Here is a 24,746-nt window from a genome sequence, read left to right on the forward strand (position 1 = left end):
AGTCTCTGCTTCCTGATGTTCATGCCCTGTGTGTTCCTCTCCCACACTGAGTAGAGCTGATCTGTATAACCAGTAAGATACCACAGAAATGACTGTGATTTTCAAAGTTTAGTCATAAAAGACATTTTGACTCCTACCCTGCTTTCTCATAGATGACTTGCTCTAGTGCAAGCCAGCCGCCACCTTGTGAGGATACTCAAGCAGCACTATGGTCCAAGTGGAGAAGAACTGAGGCCTCTTCCTGCCAACACTGACTTGCCAGGCATGTGAGTGAGCCACCTTGCAAACCGATCTTCTAGCCCAAGTCAAGCCTTTACATGACTGTTGCCTGAGTGATGTTTGACTGCAACCTCTTTGAGACACCAAGTCAGAACTACCTAGCTCCCAAATTTCTGATTCACAGCACCTGTGATCTAATTAATGTTTGGGGCTAGTTAATTATACTGTAATAGGTAACTGACCCATGTCTAAAGTGTCCTCTTTTTTTTATGATAAATCTGCAAAAGGTTGTTTTGTTTTGTTTTTGCATAAAGTAACATTTTTGAACACTCTGCAGGTTTCTCAGTGGTCATATCACACATAATAGGAGACTCTGAGATGTAAGGACTCAGTATCCAGAACCCCTGGTGGCTCCTCCCAAGTGACCCCAAACTAGCCAGTTGACTGTGGCATTCCCAGGCCTTCCTCCTTCCCAGGCAACTGGGCTGTGGGGGGTGGGGGAAGAATCAGGTTTCAAACCTGATGGGGGCCCCATCCACCCTGCAAGAAAAATCAGAGATGAGGCCAAATCCAAGGAAACTGTTCATATTACATACTTTATTTCCAATCTACAACCATTAAAAACCTTTTGTAAGTTTACACTGTACATTTATTCTCACGTCTGAAATAAGACGCAGGGGCAGGGAGAGCTGGAGGATTGGGCCAGTTGTCCTAGCACCTAATCCATCTTGGGAAGGAGCCTTTTGAAGACAGAAGTGGGGAAGAGAGAACAGTGGACAGGAGAGGCAGACAATTTGGCCCAAGGATGCCCTTGGTCCCTTCCCTCCCAAGGGCCTTTCCCTGGGGGCGGGGGGTCCCCTAGGGCCCAGGATTGCAGGACCCTCACCAAGAAACCAGGCTGGGCAGAAAGGGGGCTTCACAGTATTGGCAGGGCCTGGGGAGGGGGACCAAGAGGAGAGGACAGTTTCTGGCTCTCTTCCCCAGCTGCTGGGGGTTGAAGCTGGTTTTGGCACTGTCTACTTGGTCTCACTGGAGGTGGAAGGAGGAAGAGGAGGAGGAGCTAGGGATTTAGGATTCTTTCCTTGAGGAGTTAGGTTTCTTACTATTTGAAGAGAGGTCATGAGCCTGTGGTAAGGTTTCCAAGGGATACATGGTCAGGGTCTTTGTCTCCTGTCCACCCTGACCCCCACCCCACAACTCCCACCCGCTGCTTTGCTAGCACAACCCTACACGGACGGCCTTTTGTGAGTAGAACTGGAATGAAGCCAGAGGCAGAGAAAGGAAAACTGTAGCCTTCTTCCTGCCCTCCAGCTTCCAGGAAAAGGACATAGTTGTTTTGTTAGGCAGGGAGGGGTGGGTAAGGAGAGTTCCAATCTCTCAGGCGTCCAGATGAGGTTGGTATTTTCCACCTGTTTCTGGTCTGGGCCAGCCTCAGTCCCTCACCAGGCCACGCTGATTGCTAGTGCAGGTCAGCAGTTGGCCAAGTCCTGCTATAGGAGAATGACCTGGAGGGCTTGCTAAACCCCAGCTTGCTGGACCCCATAGCAGAATTTCTAATTCTGCAGGTCTTGGGTAGGGCCAGTATTCTGCATTTCTGTCAAGTTCCCAGGTCATGCTCGAGCTGTTTTGAGAACCTCCAGGCACCTCACGCTCAGCGACTTGGTATCCTGAGGCAGTGACAGGGAGCTGGGCCACAGCTGGCAAGGCCCAACCTTAGAGGCACCAAAATACCCGGGAAGCTGCTATTAATAGTCTTGTGGTGAGCCCCCTGTGCAGAGAAGTAAACTAAGGCACAGAGATCAGAGGCAGAGTTGAAAGAGGAACCAGGATACCAGGGTCCAGTGGAGAGAGGATAGTGATGTAGCATCCCAAAACAAAGGGGCTGTTCTAGGACCCTAGAGATCATCCTGGTGCTCATGATAAAATCATAGAATGGGGAGGCTCAGAGAACTAGCCAAACAGATCTTCCCAGACTTGGGCAGGGTCTCCAGATTCCTGGCTGAGGGTCTTCTTCCCAGGAGCAGTTTGAGTGGTATCAGAATGGAGTGTGACCATCCAGGCCCTGACTACCTCGACCCTTCAAGGATGCTTCGAGGAAACCAGAGCTCCTTCCTTTAGGGCCTGAGATCCTGCAGGCTGGTGCAGGGCAAGAAGGGGAAGGAAAGGGGGGTGATGGGATAAGTGAGGGTCCAAGAAGTATGAGGGGAGAGTAATAGGTAGTGGGGAGGAGCCCTGGGCAGGGGAATGCAGGCCCAGCATCAAGTCCCCTTTGGTTCTTGAGTCTGTGGACTTTGCAAACTTCACACACTGTTGGGAGGGGTAAAGCGTAAAGCCAGGACAAGGTATTCTGGAGGCAGTGAGGCCCAGGGCAGGGCAGAGAGGGTAGTGGGGTATCAGATGGATAGACCAATGGATGAACGACCTACAGAGAGAAAAACACAAGCCAGGCTGCACCTTCTTCACAAACGAGGTTAGGCAGGACTGGGCAGGGTATAGGAGCCCAGAAAGAGGGATTCAAGTCCCCCCCCCCCCCCCACACACACACCCAACAGGGGACAGTGATGAGGTCCCGAGGTTGCAGACAGAGAAGATAATGTGGTTCAACAGTGGACCTAGGGGATGTCCTGCTGGGCTGGGAGGTCACTGGGCTAAGCTCAGTGAGAAGGACTGGTAAGGTAGATATTGGAAGGGTGCCTCCTTTAGGATGAGAAAACATGAAATAAATGAAACAGAACCAAGAAACATCACCAGATATGACAGTAAACATCGGAGTTGGGCGACCACAGACACATGTACTTCCAGGACAGGACAGGAGTGGGAGCCTGAGGAGGGAGGGAAGTCCATGGCAGGGAGCAGAGCTGGACAGGCTGTTCTGGGAGGGCTGAGGGACAGGCGTTAAAGCAAGCTTGGGGTGCAGAAGAGGAAAATCTGGTCATGGGTCAGGGCCACTTGGTGTGTTGGTGGGAACGAGCCAAGAAAAGGAGGCAGGAGAGGGGAAGCTTTGGAGGAAGATGATAACAGAGTGGATGGCTGGGAGGAGGGGACTGAACAGACTGAGCCCAGACAGAGGAAGGGGCTCAACCAAGAGCAAAGAATGGCAGAGAGGGGTCTCCTTCACCACTGGGGATGCAGAATCTTCTAGAGTCAGGAAACCAGCCTTCTCATCCTGACTCCGCCTGTAGTTTGCTGTGTGACCTTGGTGAGCCACTCTCTTCTCTGGGACCAATTTTTCATCTAAAAAGGTGAGGGGCTTTGACACAAAAGGACAGAAACTGTGTGATTCCTCTTACATGAGCTACCTAGGTGAGGCACATTCATAGAGACAGAAAGTAGGATAGAGGTTACCGGGGACTTGGGGAGGGGGCGGGTGACTTATTATTCGTTCAGTGATTTGGGTGATTAAGTTCGGGTGATTAAGAAGTTCTAGAAACGGATAGTGGTGATGGTTGCATGGTTTCAAGTCTGGGTTAGGTAGTGGCATATTCCGGGTGTCCTGTACCCACAAAGAAAAGTCCCCGGTGGGTCAGTGGGTTTACATAGCAACCAGGACAAATTTGGGCTGGGGGATCCGATGGACCCAGGTCCTAATCTAGGCTCGATGACCTCCCAGTTAGGTGTCTCTGGGATGAGCCCTGCACCTCTGTTTCCTGATCTGCACTAACCCCTGTCCTGCCAAGGCTGCCTCCCAGAGCCGTCTCTGAGAGCTATGAAGCAGCCGTGGGATAGGGGAGCAATTTCCAGATAGCAGAGTACTCTGGGTGGGGTGTGCAGGGGAAGATTATTAGTATGAGTGAGGAGGTAGTGGGAGCTTGGGGGGCTGGTACAGTTGGAAGGTGGGGGACATTCTGGATGGGAGGGGAGAGGGAGGAAGAGCCTGGAAGCTGGGTGGGCAAGAGAACAGACTGGGTGAAGAAACCGTGAAAGGTGCATAGGGGTGGGTATGATGGAACCATGTGATAGCATGTGAGAGGGTGATGTCTTTGGGCCCTTCCCTTTGTCAGCTGGGAAAGCAGCTGGGACAAGCATATCCCTGGGAAGCCCAAGAGGTGGGGCGCATTTTGAGTTCATAGAAAGCGAGACCTCCAGGAGGGATTTTTAAATTGGCCAGTCTTTGGTAGGGAAAGACCTGGGTGGAAAAGAGGGACAGGAATTGGACAGATGCCTTGTGCATGCAAGACCTAGGAGCCAATGATGTGCCAAAGTGGTCTGATTTTCATTTCAAATACAGACATCATTGTCCCCAGGAGGGTCTAGTTTGGCTCTGGGAAGAGGTCAGATGTAAGGAACGTGAGGTTGTCCAGTTTAGGGTCAACCCGGGCAACTGGCCCCCCACTCCTCCCCAACCAACTGATGCCAACACGATAGATCCAAGCCCAGTGATCTGTAGGGGATCAGAACCCCCAGGGTTCCTTGGGACTTTGGTGGGAGACAGTGCAGATGGTAGAAAAGGAAGGATAGAGGAGGTTGAGGAGAAGGACGAGGAGGAAGGTGCTGGGAGTCCAGTGGAGAAGCAGGAAGGGGAGAAAGGGAAAAAGGGCAGTATTCCTTCCTGGGACCCCAGGGCTCCAGGGGAATCCCCACTGTGGGTCAGGCAGTTTTCTGCTTTGGGAATGTTACCAAGACTTAAAAGGCATTTGAAGAAACAAACAAACTTAGAAATTACATTCCAAAAGAGTACAAGAGTTTTTACAAACCAACCCCCCCAACCCCCCAAAAGGAAAACACAACCAGTTACTAATTAAAATGCTAAAAATCAAACCAAACCAATATTTACACATAACATTTTCAACCCCATCAAGCCCCACGTCCAGAGGCTTCTGCAGGAACAGTGATGAGTGGCCTTGCACAGAGGCATGCAGGAAGTTGACACTAAAGGACTTCACTGAAAACCAAGATCTGGAGCCTCTGACGCCAGCTGGGGGCCGGGTGGCCAGGCGCTGAGACAAGAAGATTGCGAGGACAGCATTGGACAAAGACGATGGTAAGGCTGAGCGGTCCGTAGGCCTTGGGGTTCAGGTCTTATGAGGATTTCTCCCCAAGGCCGGGAGTGCAACCTCCCTGGTCCTCCATAGCTTGGGGAGGTGGCAGAAGGCCTCTGGTGGCATGTGGCCTGGTGTGAGTCCCCTCACCTGGAGATAACCTTGGAGGACCCCTTGACCTTCTGAGTGGGAGCAGCAGCATCCCAGGGGAGACTGGCCATGGCTCCAGGGACCTGCCTGTTCTGCCCACATAAGTCACTATGGCACAAGAGAGTGCCTGGTCAGCCTGACATGGTCCTCACATTCTGCCCGTAGGGAATGGAGATGAAGGATCTGGGGTAACTTGTCCAGGTGACCCTGAAAGGGCAGAACTGGGAGCAGGTGGGAGTGCAGAGGTTGTCTCCTGAGTCCTGGGGACAAGCTCACAAAGGGGCTGGCTTTTGGTCTTCCTGCATTCTGCAGACAAGCTGCTTCATTCTGGTATTTCCACTCTGGGCCCCCAGCCAGCGGCAGGAGGTCCACGCATCTGCGTGTGTGCGGGCAAGTGTGCAACCGATACGGGTTCACTGGCACCAAGGGAGAGGCCAGCTGAGGCCTTCCCCCCACACTGCCATGAGCCACTATGGCTCAGACAGCTCACATGGGATGTGGAGAAAGGCGGGCAGGGGAGCTGGGGCTGGAAGAGGGGCCAGGAGAGGCCATAAGGCTAAGGAAAGAGGCTGGTGAGAAGGCTGGCAGGTGGTGAGAGCTGAAGCAGGCTGGCAGACACTCTCACGTCCATGTGCAAAGCTGCAATAAACAACATTCTCGAAGTTCAGTCCTGTTTTCCTGTGAGTTCTCACTTGGGGAACTTGGAAAGATCGCCACGCTCTTATAAGAGCCTTAGTAATCTGTGTTTGACTCATTAAAAAAAACAAAAAGGTTTCAGAGGGAGGGAGCAAAATGAGAGGGCAGATGGAGAATGTTTGGGAAGTGGAGACGTTGGCCCAGCCCCCCACCCTGTCAGCGAGGGTTTGCAGACTGACTGCTGGGGGCTGGCCAAGGTACCAGGCAGTGAGTGAAAAGCAGTGCTCTGAGGCCAGATGGTCAGCAGAATTGGGGAGCAAGCTGCAGGGCTCCAGCCCTACTGGAGGCCCTCTAAATTTGACCAGGAGACTCGAGCTCGGCAGCCAAGCTGGCTTATCTGTATGGGGAATCCCATGCCTGGATATTGGGTTAGAAGCCTCACATTGTCCTAATGGCAAGAATACATGTCTCAACCTCCAATAAATTACCTTAGGGACTTCGGGGTAAATTAAATTATTAAAATAAACTAAAACCACCTTAAATATTTATAGTAAGAAAAATTCAAATAAACAACCGAGGCAAGAAATGTGTTTCCAGGCCCCTGTCCACTGCCGTGTCCTGGGGGCACCGGCCTCTGGGGGTGCTCCTTGGCCTGGCGTGGCCAATTGGGAGTCTCTCATTGGGAACAGCTTTGCCTTCTACCAGCCACAGGATGTAAACACAGTGGAGATGTGGCGCCCCCTCCAGGGTGCTGGGGAAAGAGGCCCCAGCGATCAAGGCAGTGGGCATTTAGGCAATTTATCTGTGCACCAGATCTTGAAACTGACTCTACCTATTTCTGTCCTGGGAAGGTTGGCTCCCACCCCGCCCCCCACCCAGTCACCTTGATGAGGGAGGCAGTTCCAGTGACCCGACCCTGAGCCCCACATGTTTCCATCTCATCTTCCAGTCATTGCTGCATCTAGGCTATGGGCAGGGAGATCCAGCGCCCCAGGATTCCAGGCTGATACTGGCCCTGGCTACTGCCCTATCATACCCCCTAGAGCCACAGCAATCCAGAACAGCAGGGCTGGGAGGAGGAATCCATGGAGGGAAGGAAGGGACGGGGAGGATGCCCAGCTCAGTTCCACCAGAACCCCATGTTGAATCCTACGGCAGAGCCCGTTCTTGTCATGGTGTTTCCTGCCGTGAAGGAGGACATGGTTGGCAGGGAACATCTCTGTGAGCCCTTTTCCCTGAGGAGCACAGCCAGAAGTGTATTCTTTCCTTGGCTCTTCTGAAAAGTGGGTGTGGGCAGAACCAGGCGAGGCTCTCCCAACGGACTGGCTCCCAAGGGATCGCTCTGGAGCCACCTCTGAAGCCTAGTTGTGGTCTTTCTCCCACTTGCTGCCTTCCCCTGGAAGTCAGAGATCACCACCCAGCAGTCAGCAGGAGACCCCGCTTTACCTGGATGGGAAAGTTGTTCTCTGGCAGTGGTGTAGCGGCTGAACCTCCAAGGTGAGACGATGCCGAGGGCATGGGCCCCTCGCCTTGCCTCCTCTCTGCTGGTTCCCTTCGGTGATCCAGGGACTGGGCTGGTTGAGGTGGGGAGCCCGGCTGCTCTGTCACTCGCTAGGGGGAGCTGCCCTCTCTTCCCCACCCCAGCTGGACTCCGAAGGGTGCAACCGGCACTTGGAAGGAGAGTGGCGGAGGGCAGAGCGGGATGGCCGGGCGAAGCAGGAGGCGAGAGACTGGGTGCTACAGTCACAGACAGCATCCTAGGAGCAGGGAGGATGAAGTCAGGAAGTGCTAAGAGGCACTGCCCACCCAGGGGCAGTCACACATTACCCTGAGAGCTTCTATGAGGTTGCTTTTGGAGCAGATTGCCTTCTCTAATGTGGGTGGGCCTCATCTAATCAGTCAAAGGTCTGACTAGAACAAAAGGGCTGACTCTCCCAGAATAAGAAAGAATTCTTCCTGCCTGGTGGCCTTAGGACTGGAACTACATTAGCTACATGTGCTGTACTGGAATAACATCACTGGCTCTCCTGGTTCTCAGGTTTTTGAGCTCAGACTAGAATAAACCATCAGCTCTCCTGGGTCTCCAGCTTGCTCTACCTTACTCTGTAATCTTAGGACACATCAGTCTCCATAATTGTGGGAACCACTTCCTTATAATATATCTGTCTTTCTCTATACACACACATACACAGACACAAAGACACACATACATACATACAGCCTATTGGTTTAAAAAAATTTTTTTAAGTATAGCCATGGGGCTTGAGCTCACCCCTGAGATCAAAAGTTCCATGCTCCACTGACTGAGCCAGCCAGGTACCCCACCAAACTGCTTTCGAAAGAGTGTGCCCAATTTCTACAACCTCTACTAGTATGTGGTTAGTGTTTTTTGTTGTTTTTTTAAAAAGACATTTATTTATTTGACTGAAAGAGAGAGACAGGATGCACAAAAGAGAGCACAGGCGGGGGGAAGGGCAGAGGGAGAGGGAGGAGCAGGCTCCCTGCTTATTGGGTGTCCGACATGGGGTTTGATCCCAGGATCCCAGGATCCCGACCTGAACCAAAGGCAGATGCTTAACCGACTAAGCCACCCAGGTGCCCCTGTGGTTAATGTTTTATTTCTCTATATTCTCAACCAGCTGTCCATACTTAAAATTTTTTTTTCAGTTTAATGTACATACTGAACATGATAAAAATATGCCTTATTGAATTCTCACAGACTAAATACACCCACTGTATTAGGGTTTTCTAGAGAAACAGAACCAATAGGCTGTGTGTGTGTGTGTGCGCGCGTGCGTGTGTGTGTGTGTGTGTACATACATGTGTATAGATGAAAATCGAGAGGTAGGCAAACCATAAGGGACACTGAACTCTAGGAAACAAACTGAGGGGTGCTGGAGGGGAGGAGGATGGGAGATGGGGTAATTGGGTGATAGGCATTAAGGAGGGCACATGATGTAACGAGCCCTGGGTGTTGTATACAACTGATGAAAAGGCTAAATTCGGGGCACCTGGGTGGCTCAGTGGATTAAGCCACTGCCTTCGGCTCAGGTCATGATCTCAGGGTCCTGGGATCGAGCCCCACGTCAGGCTCTCTGCTCCACAGGGAGCCTGCTTCCTCCTCTCTCTCTGCCTGCCTCTCTGCCTAGTTGTGATTTCTCTCTGTTAAATAAATAAAATATTAAAAAAAAAAAAAAGAAAAGGCTAAATTCTACCTCCAAAGCTAATACAAAAAAAATGTTTTAATCTTTAAAAGAAAAAAAAAAAAACAATCTGGCAACATTTATCAAAGCCTTTAAAATTTTTATATTCTTTGATCCTATAACCCATTGCTGCAACTTAAACCTAAGGAAATAATCCAAAATGTGGACAAATGTTTTTGTACCAAGATGTCCACCACAGCATTATGTATGGTAGAGAAAACCTAGAAACCACCTAAACATACGATACATACAAATGGGCCAGGCCTAGCCCATGCCACCTCTCTGCGCCCCCACGTGCGACCTTCACCAAGTGCACCGCAGACCCCATGATACCACCCCTGACCACAGCTCATTAGACCACGGGGGTACACTGGACCCAAGTTAAACCAATCACAGTTTCTTCTTTCTTCTAGGAATGTGGAATTGGGATGGAGGGATCTGAGTCAGTCTCAAATGCTTAAACTAGGAGATGTCATAAAAAGCAAAGCTGGGACCACACATGTAAATGTAGCAGAGGGACAGAGGAAGAAAGTGGAATCAGAGAAAACAATGCTCAAGGGAGAGGAGAGAGAGACAAAGAAGGTGCTGAGGCCTTTGGGTCCTTGTGCTTGGGATCCATAAGCTACTTCACCATTTCCCTTTCTGGAAAACTAACTTACACACATTCTTTGACTAACATGCAAATAATCCCGAACCAAATCTGAAATCGTTATCAGGAGTGGGATGTGCAGCAAAAGATTCTCAGAGAAAATGAAAGCACTTGGGCATGGAGTCTTAGGGGGCTGGGCAGGGGTATGCTAGAAAATGGTTTTGTTTTTTTTTTTTTTTAAGATTTTATTTATTTATTTGACAGAGAGAGAGATCACAAGTAGGCAGAGAGGCAGGCAGAGAGAGAGGAGGAAGCAGGCTCCCCACGGAGCAGAGAGCCCGATGCGGGGCTCGATCCCAGGACCCTGAGATCATGACCTGAGCTGAAGGCAGCGGCTTAATCCACTGAGCCACCCAGGCGCCCCTAGAAAATGTTTAATAACTCATTTCCCAGGAGTGAGGGGAAAAGCCCGGATCTGGAGTATTTGTCAATTTCCATGGTGTAAGTCCTCCCACTACGGCCAATCTCAAGGTGCCAAGGTGTTTTACTGAACACAGAGATGCACACAATGACCGCTCATGGACCAGATCAGCTGGCGCCAGCACACTGATGCAGGAGAGCAGTTCGTGTTCCCTGGAGTGGATGCTAGCAATCTCTGCCGCGTGCAGGCAAAGCAGCTAGTGAAGCCTCACTCACTCGTCTCCTGCTACTTAGACCGTGTGTCCATCAGGTCTGTTGTTCCAGGTCTGGGGCCTTCTAACCCCCATTCCTTCCATCCATCCATCCATCCATCCATCCATCCGTTTATTTATTCATTTATAAGTGGGCTCTACACCCAACATGGAGCTTGGACTCACAACTGTGAGACCAAGAATCACATGCTCTGACTGAGCCAGCCAGGTGCCCCCCCATCCACCACCAACCCCTCTTTCTAGACCAGCAAAAGGACTTTATGAAACATACAAACATATTCCTGAGTTTGAAAACCAAGAGACTTTGGACCTTCTAAGTCAACCTCCCTGCTCCCAACAAAAAGGGTAGACCCCCACCCACCTACCTCATTGGGAAGGGCTGTGGCTCCATCTCCGTCCCGGGGAACACCATCTTTCCCCACCTGGGGGAGCACCGAGAGTCTGGCCTCCTCACTGCCACCCGACTTGGCTGTCTTCTTGTTCAGGATCCTGGCCATGCCCTCTGCCTGATGGTAGCTGGCTGGGGAGAGGGGCTCCGGCTTCTTGGTGCTCTCCTCCCCGGCTGCAGACGTGGGGCTTGGGGCCCGGCCACACACGTTGCGGAAGAACTCCTGCACGATGCCATACTTTGGAGGTTCAGGTTTGGCCCGGGCTTCGGACATGCCCAGTTTCCAGACAGACTCTGTGCTTCCCGAGTGCTCCACCACACTGAAGAGGCTGGACAGCCCATCGTTGATGTTCCTCAACACGGGGCTGTCCCGCGTGGTGGTGGAGCGAGCCCAGGCCGAGCCATTCTGCTTGCCCTGGTGCAGGTTCCAGAGGCTGCGGTCCTTGGCGCTGTCCAGCTTGGACACGGAGCGCCTCTGGAGCTTCGGTGAGCCATACTTGGGGGAGCAGCACGGCCGCTCGATGCGCGAGTGCACCTTGTCCAGGGAGGAGGAGATCTGCTTGCTGCGCACAGACACCAGCGAGGAGCTGCGGGGTGACCAGCTCTTGCCATGGAGACTGCTGCGGGGGGGGTCGGTCTGCAGGCCCACGCTGACTGTGCGGATGGTCTGCGTGCCCACGCTGGCCAGGCCCACTGTCTGGCTGGATGTGCTCTTGACCTTCCTCTCCAGGGAGCCTGAGCGCATGGCCTGGCGCACACAGTTGGTGATCTCCTTCATGTCGTCGCTCATGTTGCCAGACATCTCAAAGTCATGCAGGGCAGCTGGGAAGCTGGGGCCCGGTGCCGCAGGGCTGCCTCCCGAGCCCGCGTCCAAGCGCTGCCGGGAGAAATTGCAGAGCCAGCGGCTGTAGGAGCTCTCGGCCAGCCCATCGGCCTCAGCCGACTCTTTGGGCTTAGCCGTGGTGAAAAGGAAGCCGGGCTCAATGATGATCTTGCCCTCCCTGTCGTGGACCACGGGGACACCCAGGCGCCGGGCCACTGGGGGGCTATAGTACACGCGGATGCCCGTCTTGTCGGGAGCCGTGTAGCTGCGCTGCATCTGCCTCCCCGCGGGCTCCTGGCAGCCCAGGGGGCCCAGGCGGTTGCAGTCCCGTGGCGAGAGCCCTGGCTGCTCTTGGCCCTCCTTCTCCGGGTCCACTGGCTGGGGGCCCACAAAGGCAAAGGCGGGGCTGTTGGGCAGCTTCTTACCCCGGGCTGCGTCCCCGGCAAGGTAGGGGGAACAGTCAAGCAAACTTTCAAATTCAGACATGGAGGAAACTGATTTGGTCCTGGGAGGAGCGGAGGAGAAAAGAGCAGCGTTAATGGGAGAAAACAGACAAGGAGCAGACGCTTTGCTCTTCCTCCCTGGTCCCCGCACTGCACGAGGGCTAGGGCCACGACCGTCTGGCTCACCTCTCGTGGAAGACACTGTTGGTGCCCAGCCCCACATCACCTCGGCACCTGCCCCTATGTACCCAACATGTAACACTGAATACCTGCTAGTCTCCGCCAAAGGTTTTTCTGTGTCTGCAAGGGCACATTTGGCCTCCACGCAGAAGAAGCTACAAATATCACAGAGTCTGGCCCCTAGACACAGCTCTCAAGAATGGGCGGATCTCGTGGCTCAGGACCCGGCCTCCTTGATCCATGGGTGGGAGAACTCTGCGTTGCCCGTTCTGCTCTGGCCCCCAGAGTTACTCGGCGAAATGGAGCTTTGGTTGTCCACAGAATGACCACATCCCCCTTTACTGGCTGCCTTCCCTTCCCCGTGTCACTTCCAGTGTTTCCCAAATCCCTTCCCAAATAAACCCCGTTTGCGCTCAGATCCTTGTCTCGAGATCTTTGAGATAAGTTCTCGAATCCTGTTTCTGCTTTAGGGGAACCCAAATAAGATGTCACCATGTCTAGCACAGACATGGCACGTGTTGTCTGATGACTGGAAGTGCCAGGCGGACCTGAGTGCATCTCAGAGGCCAGATCATTTGGGCCTCTAGGAACTCTAGCAGACAGCGCCCATTATCCCCACTAGAGACAGATGGCAAGTATCAGCCAGTATCACACTACTCTAGGAAATGGCAGAGTGGGAGTTCATACCCCGCCCTCTGACTCCAGAACCTACCCTCCTACCCCAGACCGCCTGGCGTCAGGTTGCTCTGACGGCTCTGATGGGTTCTGTTGCCCTTGTTCTATTCATGGGTTTCCTAAGAGTGCAGACATGTCCCCAACAGCCTCGGGGTCTCCATGGCCATAGCACAGGGCCGGGCCCAGAGGAAGCTGCACAGTAATCCCAGAACGGAAGCCCAGCCTGATTCCCCTAACTCCAGATAGGGGAGAAGGAACCGTAAGAGGAGATGAACAGTTACTTTCAAAGCTGGGATATATGCGGCCCCGGGTTTTCATGCATGTCCACTAGCAAACAAACAAGAAAAATCACGGGCTGGAATTCTCATTCTCCCTAGCTTCCTGGCTCCTGAATGGCTTGAAACTATATCCCAGGATTCTCCAGGCTCCGCTGAGATGTCATGGTGGGCACAGGGGTGGGGGGAGGTGTGGCGAGGGAAAGAAGACAGGCAAAGGGGTGGAGCAGGGAGAGGGTCTGAAGGAGGGGCTGAAGGATACGGCAAGGGAAGGGGCTGCAGGGCAGGGGGAAGGGATGCTAGCACCTTTTTAAGGCGGTGCCCCCAAGGTCAGCTTCAGAAACTGCCTCCTTGTCCAGAATCTTCTCGCTCTGTGTCTGTCAAGGAAGAGAGGAAGGGTGAGTTCTGGCCACCAGTGCACCAAGGGAAGGGGACAAGAAGTCAGTGCAAGACGACCTGGGATCCCATGCCCCAGTGTCTTCTTATAGAACAGGAGTGATGTCAGCACCGATCTGAAATGCCTGCTGGTCAGTTTCTGGCTATAGTGGGTCTAACACTCCCTCCATAGGTATGTGATCCAAGCATGGCCAACCAGAGCTCCAAGAGAAAACCCCAAGGACAGAGGCTTTTTATTATTTGTTTATTTATTTGACAGAGAGAAAGAGAGAGAGATGGTGAGAGAGGAACTATAAACAGGGGGAGTGGGAGAAGGAGAAGCAGGCTTCCCACTGAGCAGGGAGCCCAAGGTCGGGCCAATCCCAGGACCCTGGGATCATGACCCGAGCCAAAGGCAGATGCTTAATGACTGAACCACCTAGGCACCCTGGAAAGAGTATTTTTAAAAGTTTTTCTGAATGTGGTGGCATCAAGAAATCAGCCGTGGCCACAGTTCAGTTGGTGGTGTCAGCAGTGACCTCAAGATTCCTGCTCAGGGCTTGTCTTCCCCCTAGTTCCAGAGCAGGTCCCCTGGGACTTGCATCTGTTTTTCTGAACCTGCACCACCAGCCCTCTTGAGCCCCCATTAAATCCTCTCATGCCTCAGTTCCCCACAGTTAGTGTTTGTGGCTTGCAACCAAATCTCCCAACTCCCTCGGGCTGTTCTGAGCAAAGAGCCAATATAGTCACTGTTTGGTTACTGAGAATGTTACTGTAATGGATAAGGCCCCGAAGCTTAGGAGCAAATTTCACCGAAGTGACCTAACCAGTCTCCACAGAGAGGGTGTTCTAAATGAGAATGTGATTCTCATTTTACCACGGAGACAACTGGAGCCCAGAGAGGGAGAGTGACTCCCTCAAGACCACACAAGCCTCAAGACCAGAGGCTTGGCTTTTTATTATTTTTATTTATTTATTTTTTTAAAGATTTTTTATTTATTTATTTGACAGAGAGAGATCACAAGTAGATAGAGAGGCAGGCAGAGAGAGAGAGAGAGAGAGAGGGAAGCAGGCTCCCTGCTGAGCAGAGAGCCCGATGCGGGACTCGATCCCAGGACCCTGAGATCATGACCTGAGCCGAAGGCAGCGGCTTAAACCACTGAGCCACCCAGGCGCCCCAGAGGCTTGGCTTTTTAGAAAGGCACAGCTGAAACCAAGAGAGAGCAAGCGCCTGGCCAAGGACACAGAGACAGCCGGTCTCTCTCCCAGGCATGGAAGGACAGAGCTGACAGAGGGCTCCTCACAAGTTCCCAGCCATTGGCTAGAATGACAGGGTAGAGATCCCAGAACTGAGGAGCCCGGAATGTAAGGGGGTGGCCGGGGGGGGGCGGGCAGAGTTAGCTTCCTCCCTGTCGCATCGCCCCCAAGTGAGGGACCTGGCAGTGTGGCCAGGAGCCAAGAGAACACGGAGGGCCTGCTACCCTGCTTACCTCTTTCCAGCTGTTGTCCTGCTTCTCCAAGTCTGAATGTTTCAGGATCCAGGGTTCAGCGGCCTTCTGCAGCTGGGCAAGGATAAAGAGGAGGGTCAGTGGCAGGCAAGGCTGGCGAGTGGGGCCTCGCTCTGTGCAGGGCCAGTCCCTAGGCTATGCTTGTAGCCTGGAGCCTGGGAACCATCTTCCCAGCAGGCAGTAGCTCTGAGCCACCAAAAGATGGATTTGGAACCATTTGGAAACATGACCATGAATGCAAGCACTTACAGGCATCCTTATGGATGCCCTCCCATCTGTTCCAGTCCCCGCTGGGCCACTTCTTGCTGCAGTTCCTGGGCTGGCTAGGTCAGCGAAGCCACAGCTGAACGAGCAGGGTGGGGAGTCCAACACTAGGAATCAGGCCGGCCTCTACACTCTTCCCTGGACAGCTTTCTATGCAAGAGGTGAGTAAGTATAAACGATATGTATCTTATGATTACGTTATAGATAAAACACCAAAATGATCTCTGTGAATATAAATTTAAGTGGCAAGAAAGGGAAGGAATGGGTTGGGGTATGCTTTTGCACTATCTGGGTCTTATATAAAGATGAAGTCCTGATTTATGTAATTAAAAGAAAAAGTAAAACCGGGCGCCTGGGTGGCTCAGTGGTTTAAGCCGCTGCCTTCGGCTCAGGTCATGATCTCGGGGTCCTGGGATCGAGTCCCGCATCGGGCTCTCTGCGCGGCGAGGAGCCTGCTTCCCTCTCACTCTCTCTGCCTGCCTCTCTGCCTGCTTGTGATCTCTCTCTGTCAAATAAATAAATAAAAAAATAAAATCTTAAAAAAAAAAAAAAAAAGAAAAAGTAAAACCAAGGAAAGGAGTCAACATAAAAAGAGTGGGGCAATAGCCAAACTATAGAAAGAACCTAAATGTCCATCAACAGATGAACGGATAAAGAAGATGTGGTACACACACGTACACACACGTACACACACACACACACACACACACACACACACACACAGGAATACTATGCAGCCATCAAAAAGCACAAAATCTTGCCATTTGCAATGACGTGGCTAGAACTAGAGGGTATTATGCTAAGCGAAATAAGTCAGTCAGAGAAAGGCAATGATCATATGATCTCTCTGACAGGAATTTGAGAGGCAGGGCGGGGGGATTATGGAGGGTAGGAAGGGAAAAAATGAAACAAGATGGGACCGGGAGGGAGACCAACCATAAGAGACTCTTAATCTCAGAAACAAACTGAGGGTTCTTGAAGAGGGCAAGGGAGAGAGTGGCTGGGTTATGGACATTGGGGAGGGTATGTGCTATGGTGAGTGGTGTGAAATGTGTAAGACTGATGATACACAGACACGTACTCCTAGGGCAAATAATACATTATATGTTAATTAAAATAAAATAAAACAAAGAGTGCGCAGAGTAGCTTGGTAAGCGGCTGCTGGGTACCCGATGAGAACTGTGGTAAGGTGTAACGGTCCACGATGGCTTTTTCCCATGCCCCCTCTTTTGGCCAGAGAACTCTAATTTTCCCAAATTTTCAGGGTTCAGTAGGTTCTAGGGGTAGGCACATGACTTACAAGGCCAATCAGCCTTGTGGAAAAGGGAAATGCTCTTTCCATTGTCTTTGGTAAGCCAGGAAGATACGAGCACGAAACAGGAACCCTATTTGAGGACAGCTCGCTTATGAATAAAGCACAGAGGAAAGCAAGATTGACAGACTGGCAGAGAGACAGACTTAGCACCTCATGCGTTCTCTGAGCACCTGGATCCAGCTGTAACTGAAGGAGAGCCCAGCCCCAGACATCTTCCACAGGGAGCCCCAAGGCGGCTGCAGCAGGCCTCACCTGGCTCAGGCGGTTCTGCAGCTCCTTGACCTGCTGCTCCACCTGCTGCTTCTCACCCTGCAGCCGCTCCACCAGCTGCAGCTTCTCCTGGCTCCAATTGCGCTCGCTGATCTGCAGCTGCCGTGTCAACTCCATGACGGCACTGTAGGACTCGGCCAGCAGGTGCTGCTGCTCCTCACGCTCCCTCTGGAGGGCGGCCTTCCAGTCCGGCCCTGGCCGCTCCCCAGCCCCCTTGCCAGCCTTCAGCTCCATCTGCAGCAGAAGGAAAAGCAAACTGGGTGGCTGAGACCAGGAGACCCTTCCCCTCTGCCCCCCCCCATCCCGCCATCTTCCTTCCCTCTCAGGCACCAGCAGGGGGTGGTGGCGGAGTGGGGGGAGGGCTCTTGCTCAGAAGGCCCCTCACCGGCTGGGACTACCCCACAGAACTAAGCCCTCTTCACCATCAGGACTCACAAGGAGCTCTTTCCACACACTAAGGGCTTCTCAAGCATTATCTCGGCATCCTCGTGAAATCTCAGCAAGACAACTACCTTTTACGATAACTTGCAGAGGAGAAAGAGGATCGAAGAAGTTGGTATTTGTCCCAGGTCACAGAGCTACAAAATGGGAGGCTTTCCTAGTTATTGTTCTCATATTTCATCAACTCTCACAAGTGGTCTGGGTTTACGGTTTGCGGGGGGGGCATGCAACCACAGTCACACAATGAATGTGTGCAGGAATCGGTCCAGTGTGATGGCCTGGTGGGAGGAGGTAAACATGCAGCCTCAAGCATCAGTGTACCCCAGATCCCCCGGGCTGCGGTCCATGAACCCCCACAGGGGCCAATCAGCTTCCTAGTGGGTAGGGGGGCACCTGGAATGATAGGGTTTGGGAAGCAGCAGGAACATTCAGAGGAAAGGAGTGTGACATAGGGAAGCCAGAAGGTTGTGAGCACCGGGAAGAAGGCTGGGATCATGGTAATGAGAAGCCATCAGGGGCAGAGGTTTGGGGAGCAAAAGTCAGGTCTGCTACTTACTAGCTGGGTGACCTTGGGAAAGAAACTTAACCCTTCCGTGCTGGTTTTGTTACAGGCTTGGAGGAAGCTGGGACCTGAAGAGTTGAGGCAGGGGGCTTGCTGGTGATGGTCAGGGCATTCTCTCTGAGTGGGAAGAAACCCACCCTCTCACTTCTCAGACCAGAGGCGGGCAGCAACTTGCCTCTGGGCACACAGCAGAGACCACACACCTCCAGGGCTCCTTGTTAAGGCTCCCGTGGTCACACTGGGTTGTGGGAGTAAAACAAAGCCAGCTAGCAAGAGACAAAGGGGATGCTTATGAGAAGGGAGGGAGCAAATGAGGACAGCAGGCAGCAGAAGCCTGGCCATGTATGTGAAGGACATCACCAGGTGCAGACAGGTATCAAAGCACCTGGCCACACCTGGGAACCCATGGTGCAGCAGATGGGCCAATGATGTCCCGTGCCCATTTGTCAGTCCCTCACATTCCTTCCGTGGATCCGTGACTCCCAGTCCCCAGTGTTTCTGGGACCCTTGCTGTGTGCTTCAAGGTAAGTCTCTTACCCTCTCTGGGTCTCAAGAGGAAGTGAAGGGGTTCCTATGCTTCTTAGGAGCACATCTTGAGCATCATGCTCCCAGGTCTGACAGCTATGGGGGCTTAGAAAAGGGAGGAGCAAAGAGGGCAATGTCTCTGACAGGTAGGGGACTCACCTGAGCAGTATGGCTCTTCAACTCTGCCCGCTCTGTCTCCCAGGTGGCCTTGGCCTTGGCAAACTGCTGCTGGAGCTCAGTCAGACCACGGCGTTCATCCCGCAGCAGCCAGCACAGCTCCTTCAGCGTCACCTTCATGTCAGCCAGTGTCTTGATATATTCATTGGGCTGCAGAAAGGGGCAAGGCCTGGGTCAGGAGCTTCGGAGGGGTGGGAAGGGGAGCCTGGGCTGGGAACACTCACCCACAGTCCAGCCTGGGACTCTGCCCAATCTCGAGCAAATCCCAGGGCCTCCCCAGGCCATCTCACCCAGCCAAGCCCAGGCCTGGGCACCTCCTAGGTTGACATGTGCCCCAGCCTCACATGAACAAAAAAACTCTGAGGTCACAGCAATTATTATTCAGCCTAAATGTGCGATGGACTCCGGCTTCTTCGAGCTTCTGCAAACCCTAGGCCCTGGATCTTTATCCTTGCCCAAGATGTGCCTCTCTGACCCACCGTAGGCCACATGGGGAATCCCAACTATGCAGCCTCCCTGACGGCCTGACTCAGCTCCCATCCTCTCTCCTGGGCCCATGACCTGTCTCCCACCTACCCAAGTTCACTGTGTATGACCCTGGCGGACCGACTCCATCGCTCTCTCTGCCCCATGGCTTGATTTGAGGGCTCCTGACTGCAGACCACAAGGCCTCTCTTCATATGACCCCAACTGGATGTCCTTACCCCCACTCTATGCATCCCAAGCCGCAGTCAATCCCAGAATACACGGCCACACCTCGGTACACACAGCTCTCTAGGTCCAAAAGGGCCTTTTCCCCACTCTCTAGTATGCAAGCTCCCATTCATCCTTCAAAACCCGCCACTTATTACCCTTTGTCTGTGACACTGTCCCCTACGCTCTGGAGAGAATTAACAGCTCTCCTGCATGTGACCGCCCGGTCCACTGCCCTGGATGACCTCTGAACCCCACAGCACTAGTATCTGGGGCCAGTCACCAGGTAATGGTCTTCCACAGCTCCAGTGCTCCGTGCAAGACAGGTCAGGGAAGGAGGCAGGAAGCGATCATTAAACAGACAAAGGAAGCATGGGCAGGACAGGACTGGGACTGGGCTGGGAACGCACCGTGTTTTGGGTCCAGCTGTCCCCCGCACAGGTCTTGTTATCAGAATGCTGGGCGTTTAATTCCTCTTCTTCCATTAGCAGGTACAGCTCCTTCATGCTATTTACCTGTTTTTAAAAAGCCACATTCAACAGGGGCTGGAAGGGTGTCATGCCTGGGAGTCTGACCATCAGGAGAGGGGATTCAGGCTAGTGGCCCAGATGGAAAGGGTACAACACAGCCAGGCAGGAAGAAAGAATGGGGATTTATGGTCCAAGGTGGACCAAAGGCACTCTAGTTGGACACTGATTTCCCCAGATTTTAACTTTGGCTCCTGGGCACCATCAAGGCCTAGGAGCACCGCTGGGAAGGCAGGCCCCTCTGTCCTCCCATACCAACTCTTCTGCCCCCAAGGCCATGAGGCATCCTCAGAAATAACCATGTTGCCAGGCTGGGTCAATAGGTAGGCCCTTCAGGTGGACTAAAAGGGCCATGGGCACCCCCATAATTATAGAAATGGCAACCAAAGGTTTGAGTGGATGAAAGGAACCTTCCTGAGAGGGGATTTGCTGCTTATGGATTCTGCAGAGAAGTCCAGAGCCAGTCAAGGAAGCCAGGGTACTAGTTCAGGGTGGGAATGAAGCAGAAAAAAGCTAACTTTTGACTGGGGCACTCATTCATCTTTCGCTCAACAAAGAGTTATTGAAAACCTACCGTCCACCAGGCCCTGTGTTCAGAGCTGGGGATACACCAGTGAGCAAGATGGACAAAAACCATTATCCCCTTTAGCTTTCATTCCAGTAGCAAGAACACTAACAAATAAGTGCAATGTATGAAATGGGATTAACTGTCTGGAATGTCACACAGCAAAGCTCCACGGGGCACCAGAGCAAGCCAAGGAGCGGGGGGCGGGGGGTGCTGCATGTGGGTGGTCAAGGAGGGCCTCAGAGAGACAAGAGTATCAGGCAAAGTCCTGAAAGAGCTAAGAGAGAATGTGCAATGTGAACACCTGCAGGTCGAGAATTCCGGGGAAAGGGCATAGCAGATGCAAAGGTCCTGAGGTGGGAACATGTCTGCGTGAGGGAAGCAGGAGAGCCACAGAGAAAGCGAGACAGGTATGGGGAACAAGGCTGGTCGCCCAAGGCCGGGACTTGTAGGAACTTCGGCTTTAGCTCTGGGTAAAATGGGAGCCAGAGGAGGACTGTGAGCTGAGGAGGGACGCGCACCTGATTTGTGGTTTCTCAGGATCGCCACAGCTGCCGAGCTTAATGGGCAGCAACAGAACCCCCAACACAAAACTCCAGGGGATGCCATCCACATGCAGTACATGCCGCCTGGGGTACCTCCTCATACCCTTCTGAATGCAAGGTGCTTGGCGGAAGGGTGCAGAGCGGGGAGACCACGTAAGAGGCTACAGTGAAAATTCAGGCAAGAAGTGACGGTGGCTCAGCCGGGAGGGAGGGCAGAGCGGCTGGGTCAGACTCTAGATAGATTCTGGAGAGATTCACAACATGCAAGGAAGGCCATTTAAGCCATGTACCTGGACAAGCTCCCCAAGGGGGCAGGTGGCGGTAAGGGAGAGACGCAGCCCAAGGCCTGAGCCTTGAGGACTCTGACGTTAAGAGAGGGCAAAGGAGAAAAGGAGGATCCAGCCAAGGAGATCAAGAAAGAGCAACCAGTGAGGTGGAAGGAAACCCAAGAGAGTTTGATGTCCTAGAAACCAAATGAAGAAGGGTTTCTAATATCAGCGCAGACACTGAGACTGGGAAGTACTCCAAGGATGGTGGGGGAGAAGGGCAGGGCCTGCCTGAATAAACACCCCAATTCTGTCCCTCATCATGAGTATCTAAACATACAGACTATGGTTGTCTGTAGACACAGATGCATGATTCTTTCTCCAAAATCCTCGGGACCAGGTGTGCTGGGAATTCAAAATACATGGGGATTAAAAAGACAATGTGGTACCCACACTATACAGGGTATCACTGCCCCAGCAGGGCCTGGTGTAACACTCTAGGCTCAAGCACACTCATGTTTCCCTACAAACATATGAATATTAACACGAAATGGGATAAATAAAGGTTTTACTGCCAAATGAATGCCGGGCCAATCTTTTCCAAATGAGTTTAGATACTACCAAACACAGCTCTCTCAGAACTTCTGGATTTCAGAACTGAGGCAAAGAATCAAAGATCTTTATCTGCAGTAGAATGGGAACAGTAATTATCTACATATCTTAGCATATCAGTAAAGATGAAATGCAATCACTCACCTTAAGTACTTAAAACAGTACCTAGAATACCATACTCAATGCCTGAGCGGTTTTTTTTTTAAATCATTCACACGTATACTTATCATTTCACATGTAAAATTCTGCGTGTGTGGACACATATTCTTTGAGTATGAATGTACATCATTTATTTATATAGTTACATGTATGTGTTCATATTATACTTATACATGTGTATTTATCTTTTTTACCAATGTATGTCATTATGCTTACATCTTTTTTTAAAGATTTTATTTATTTATTTAAGACAAAAGGAGCAAGCATGAGTGGGGGCAGGGAGGGGCAGAGGGAGAGGGACAAGCTGACTTCTCACTGAGCGGGGAGCCTGACATGGGGCTCAATCCCGGGACCCCGAGATCATGACCTGAGTTGAAGGCAGACACTTAACCTACTGAGCCATCCAGGTGTCCTGATTATGTTTATATCTTTTTTTTTTTTTTTAAAGATTTTTATCAGGCGCCTGGGTGGCTCAGTCGTCATTATGTACAGACAAAACTTCATCAGCTGTACCCAGTAAGATGTGTGCACTTTACTCTATACAATGTATCCCTTAAAGTAGTAAAAAATAATATGTACTATATGGGCCCATAATGGCATAGTAACAAAACTAGATTATTGAATTTACCCAGATACTGTTGCCTGCTGAGGACTCTGAGGTTCATTGCAAAGGGAAATGAACAAGTCTTAGAGAGGTGTTAAAGACCGATCAGCTCTCTTTGGGGAGGGACCACATCTGTGTCCATCACAGTATCCTCTAGCCACAGCGTCTGGTAAATAGTTCTCAACAAGCAGAAGCTGAACCAGTCAAAGAATGCAGGGATGGAAGCCTGAAAGCTGACGGCTTGGGATGAGCCTCAGGGCTGTGTCAATGCCACCTGGGTGTCTAATCCATCTTCCCCACCCTAGCCCTGCCCTAGTCCCAGCCCCAGGGGAACCATACCTCAAGGAAGTCATCCCCCTCGCTGGGCAAAATCTTGCCCTGCCGCCAACGCTTGAGGAACCACCTGAGCTTCATGAAGAGCAGCAGGAAGTTGTGCTTGAACTGCTGGGACTCCTGCACCAGCATGTTCTTCTCCTGGCTCCAGAATTTCTGCTCCAGCCTCCGCTGGAGGCTCAGACTCTGCAGCTCAAACTCCCGCCTCAGGAGCGCCCTCTGCTGGTCCTCCTTCAGCTGGGAGGGGGACAGGAGCGTGAGCACCCTCAGCTGTCTTCCCAGCACTCCCCTTTCCCATTCCGGGCCTCAGATAAAGACAGAGAGGAAAGTTTGGGAGGTGCCTGTTGGTGATCCCTGCCAGGGGCTCTACCAACATCAGCTCATTCTGCTGGGATAAACTCCAGGGAAGAGAAACTCATAAAAGCAACAGCGATCAGTTACGGATCACTGAGAAGTGGGATTTGAACCCAGCTCTGCCTCGCTGTAAAAATCGTGACACCACATAATGAGCACGTGCTGGCTGCCAAAGTTTCACGGGAACTCTCACATCTGATGAGGAACCCGGGCGGGTGAGCAAGGAGGGCAGGAAGGCATGACCTATGTCAAGCGCGAAGGGCATGCCGGGAGAGAGAAGATGCAAATCCTGAGGAAGGAATGCAAGGTCATGACTGAGAGAGCAGAGACCGGGATTAGAGTCTCACCCTGGATATGCAACCTCGGCCAAGCACTTCAGCTCCCTGGGCATTAGGCTCACCATCTATAAAATGGGGACACCTCACAGGGGAAATCCTGAGGACTAAAGGACATAATGTGTGAAAAGAGCACTGCACAGCCCGGACATACAGTAAGGGCTTAATACATGCTTTCTATTAGCAGGACTACCAGCCTGGATTAGCAGTCAGACCTCTGGGCTTTCTGATACAGGTTTTCAGCTCTGATGGGAGCATTATGTCATAGGTGGGAAACTGAGGCCTTGAGAGAAGACAGGATTGGCTTGAGGTCAAACAGGCCATCAATGACAAGCCCAGGATTCCAGCCCAGTAGAGCTGATGCACGATCAAGCACAGCTAGGGCCAGGAGACTCCAGTTTCCCGATACCCTTGTCTTCTGAAGACCCATGGAGCCCCAAGGTTTCTGCCTTCTGTTCAGGGAAGCTGGGGTCAGTGTCGGGGGCGGGCACTGGGCACCACCCACCTGGACCATTTTCTGGTTGAAGTTGTCGGCTTCCTCCTTCCGAAGCTGCCGCTCCTGGGACAGCTGCTCCTGCAGGCCCCGGAGGCTGTCATGGGCCTCAGCCAGCACCAGCTGCAGCTCCTTGATCTGGGATAGGGATGAGGGACACAGACACAGGGAGAGAGTGGGGGGTGGGGAGTAGAGCTGTGGTCAGAGGACGAGAGTTAAGTGGGGTCCAAGCTGTCCCTGGAGTACAAATCAGGCACAGTGGCTGGCCCTACTTCAAGGGGTTGTCATGACAAATAAGCAAAACAGTGCACATCAAATTTAGCTATTATTAAAATTCTGCCTTGATAATTTCCCTCTTTGAAATGCATTGGAAGAAAATAACGTATTGAGAAAGCTAAGTTGGCTTCACAAAGATGTTCATTGTCTCATTGTTTGTAACTACAAAAATTTAGAAACAATTTGGATAAGTTAGGGGATTAATAGGTGTGGTTAACATGTCTATGCATATGTCAAAGTCCATTCAACTGTACACTTAAAGATAGTGTCCTTAATTGCATACATATCATTGTAT

At 52.0% G+C, this 24,746-nt stretch overlaps 1 protein-coding gene across 2 annotated transcripts in view; it reads right to left on the minus strand.

The window, feature by feature from the left end:
* Positions 1–796: 796 nt before the first annotated feature.
* The window catches only part of SOGA1 (suppressor of glucose, autophagy associated 1), a 66,364-nt gene continuing 42,414 nt past the window's right edge, over positions 797–24,746 (minus strand). For both annotated transcript variants that reach the window (XM_045980367.1, XM_045980368.1), the window contains 9 exons: positions 24,188–24,313; positions 23,000–23,230; positions 19,793–19,897; positions 18,672–18,839; positions 16,967–17,218; positions 15,118–15,189; positions 13,559–13,629; positions 10,834–12,184; positions 797–7,741 (listed from right to left, as the gene is read on the minus strand). In XM_045980367.1, coding sequence (XP_045836323.1) covers positions 7,589–7,741; positions 10,834–12,184; positions 13,559–13,629; positions 15,118–15,189; positions 16,967–17,218; positions 18,672–18,839; positions 19,793–19,897; positions 23,000–23,230; positions 24,188–24,313 — 2,529 coding nt within the window. In that variant the 3' untranslated portion in view covers positions 797–7,588. The remainder of the gene's footprint in view (positions 7,742–10,833; positions 12,185–13,558; positions 13,630–15,117; positions 15,190–16,966; positions 17,219–18,671; positions 18,840–19,792; positions 19,898–22,999; positions 23,231–24,187; positions 24,314–24,746) is intronic.

This window comes from Meles meles, chromosome 16 (assembly GCF_922984935.1).
Source record: "Meles meles chromosome 16, mMelMel3.1 paternal haplotype, whole genome shotgun sequence".
NCBI lineage: Eukaryota > Metazoa > Chordata > Mammalia > Carnivora > Mustelidae > Meles > Meles meles.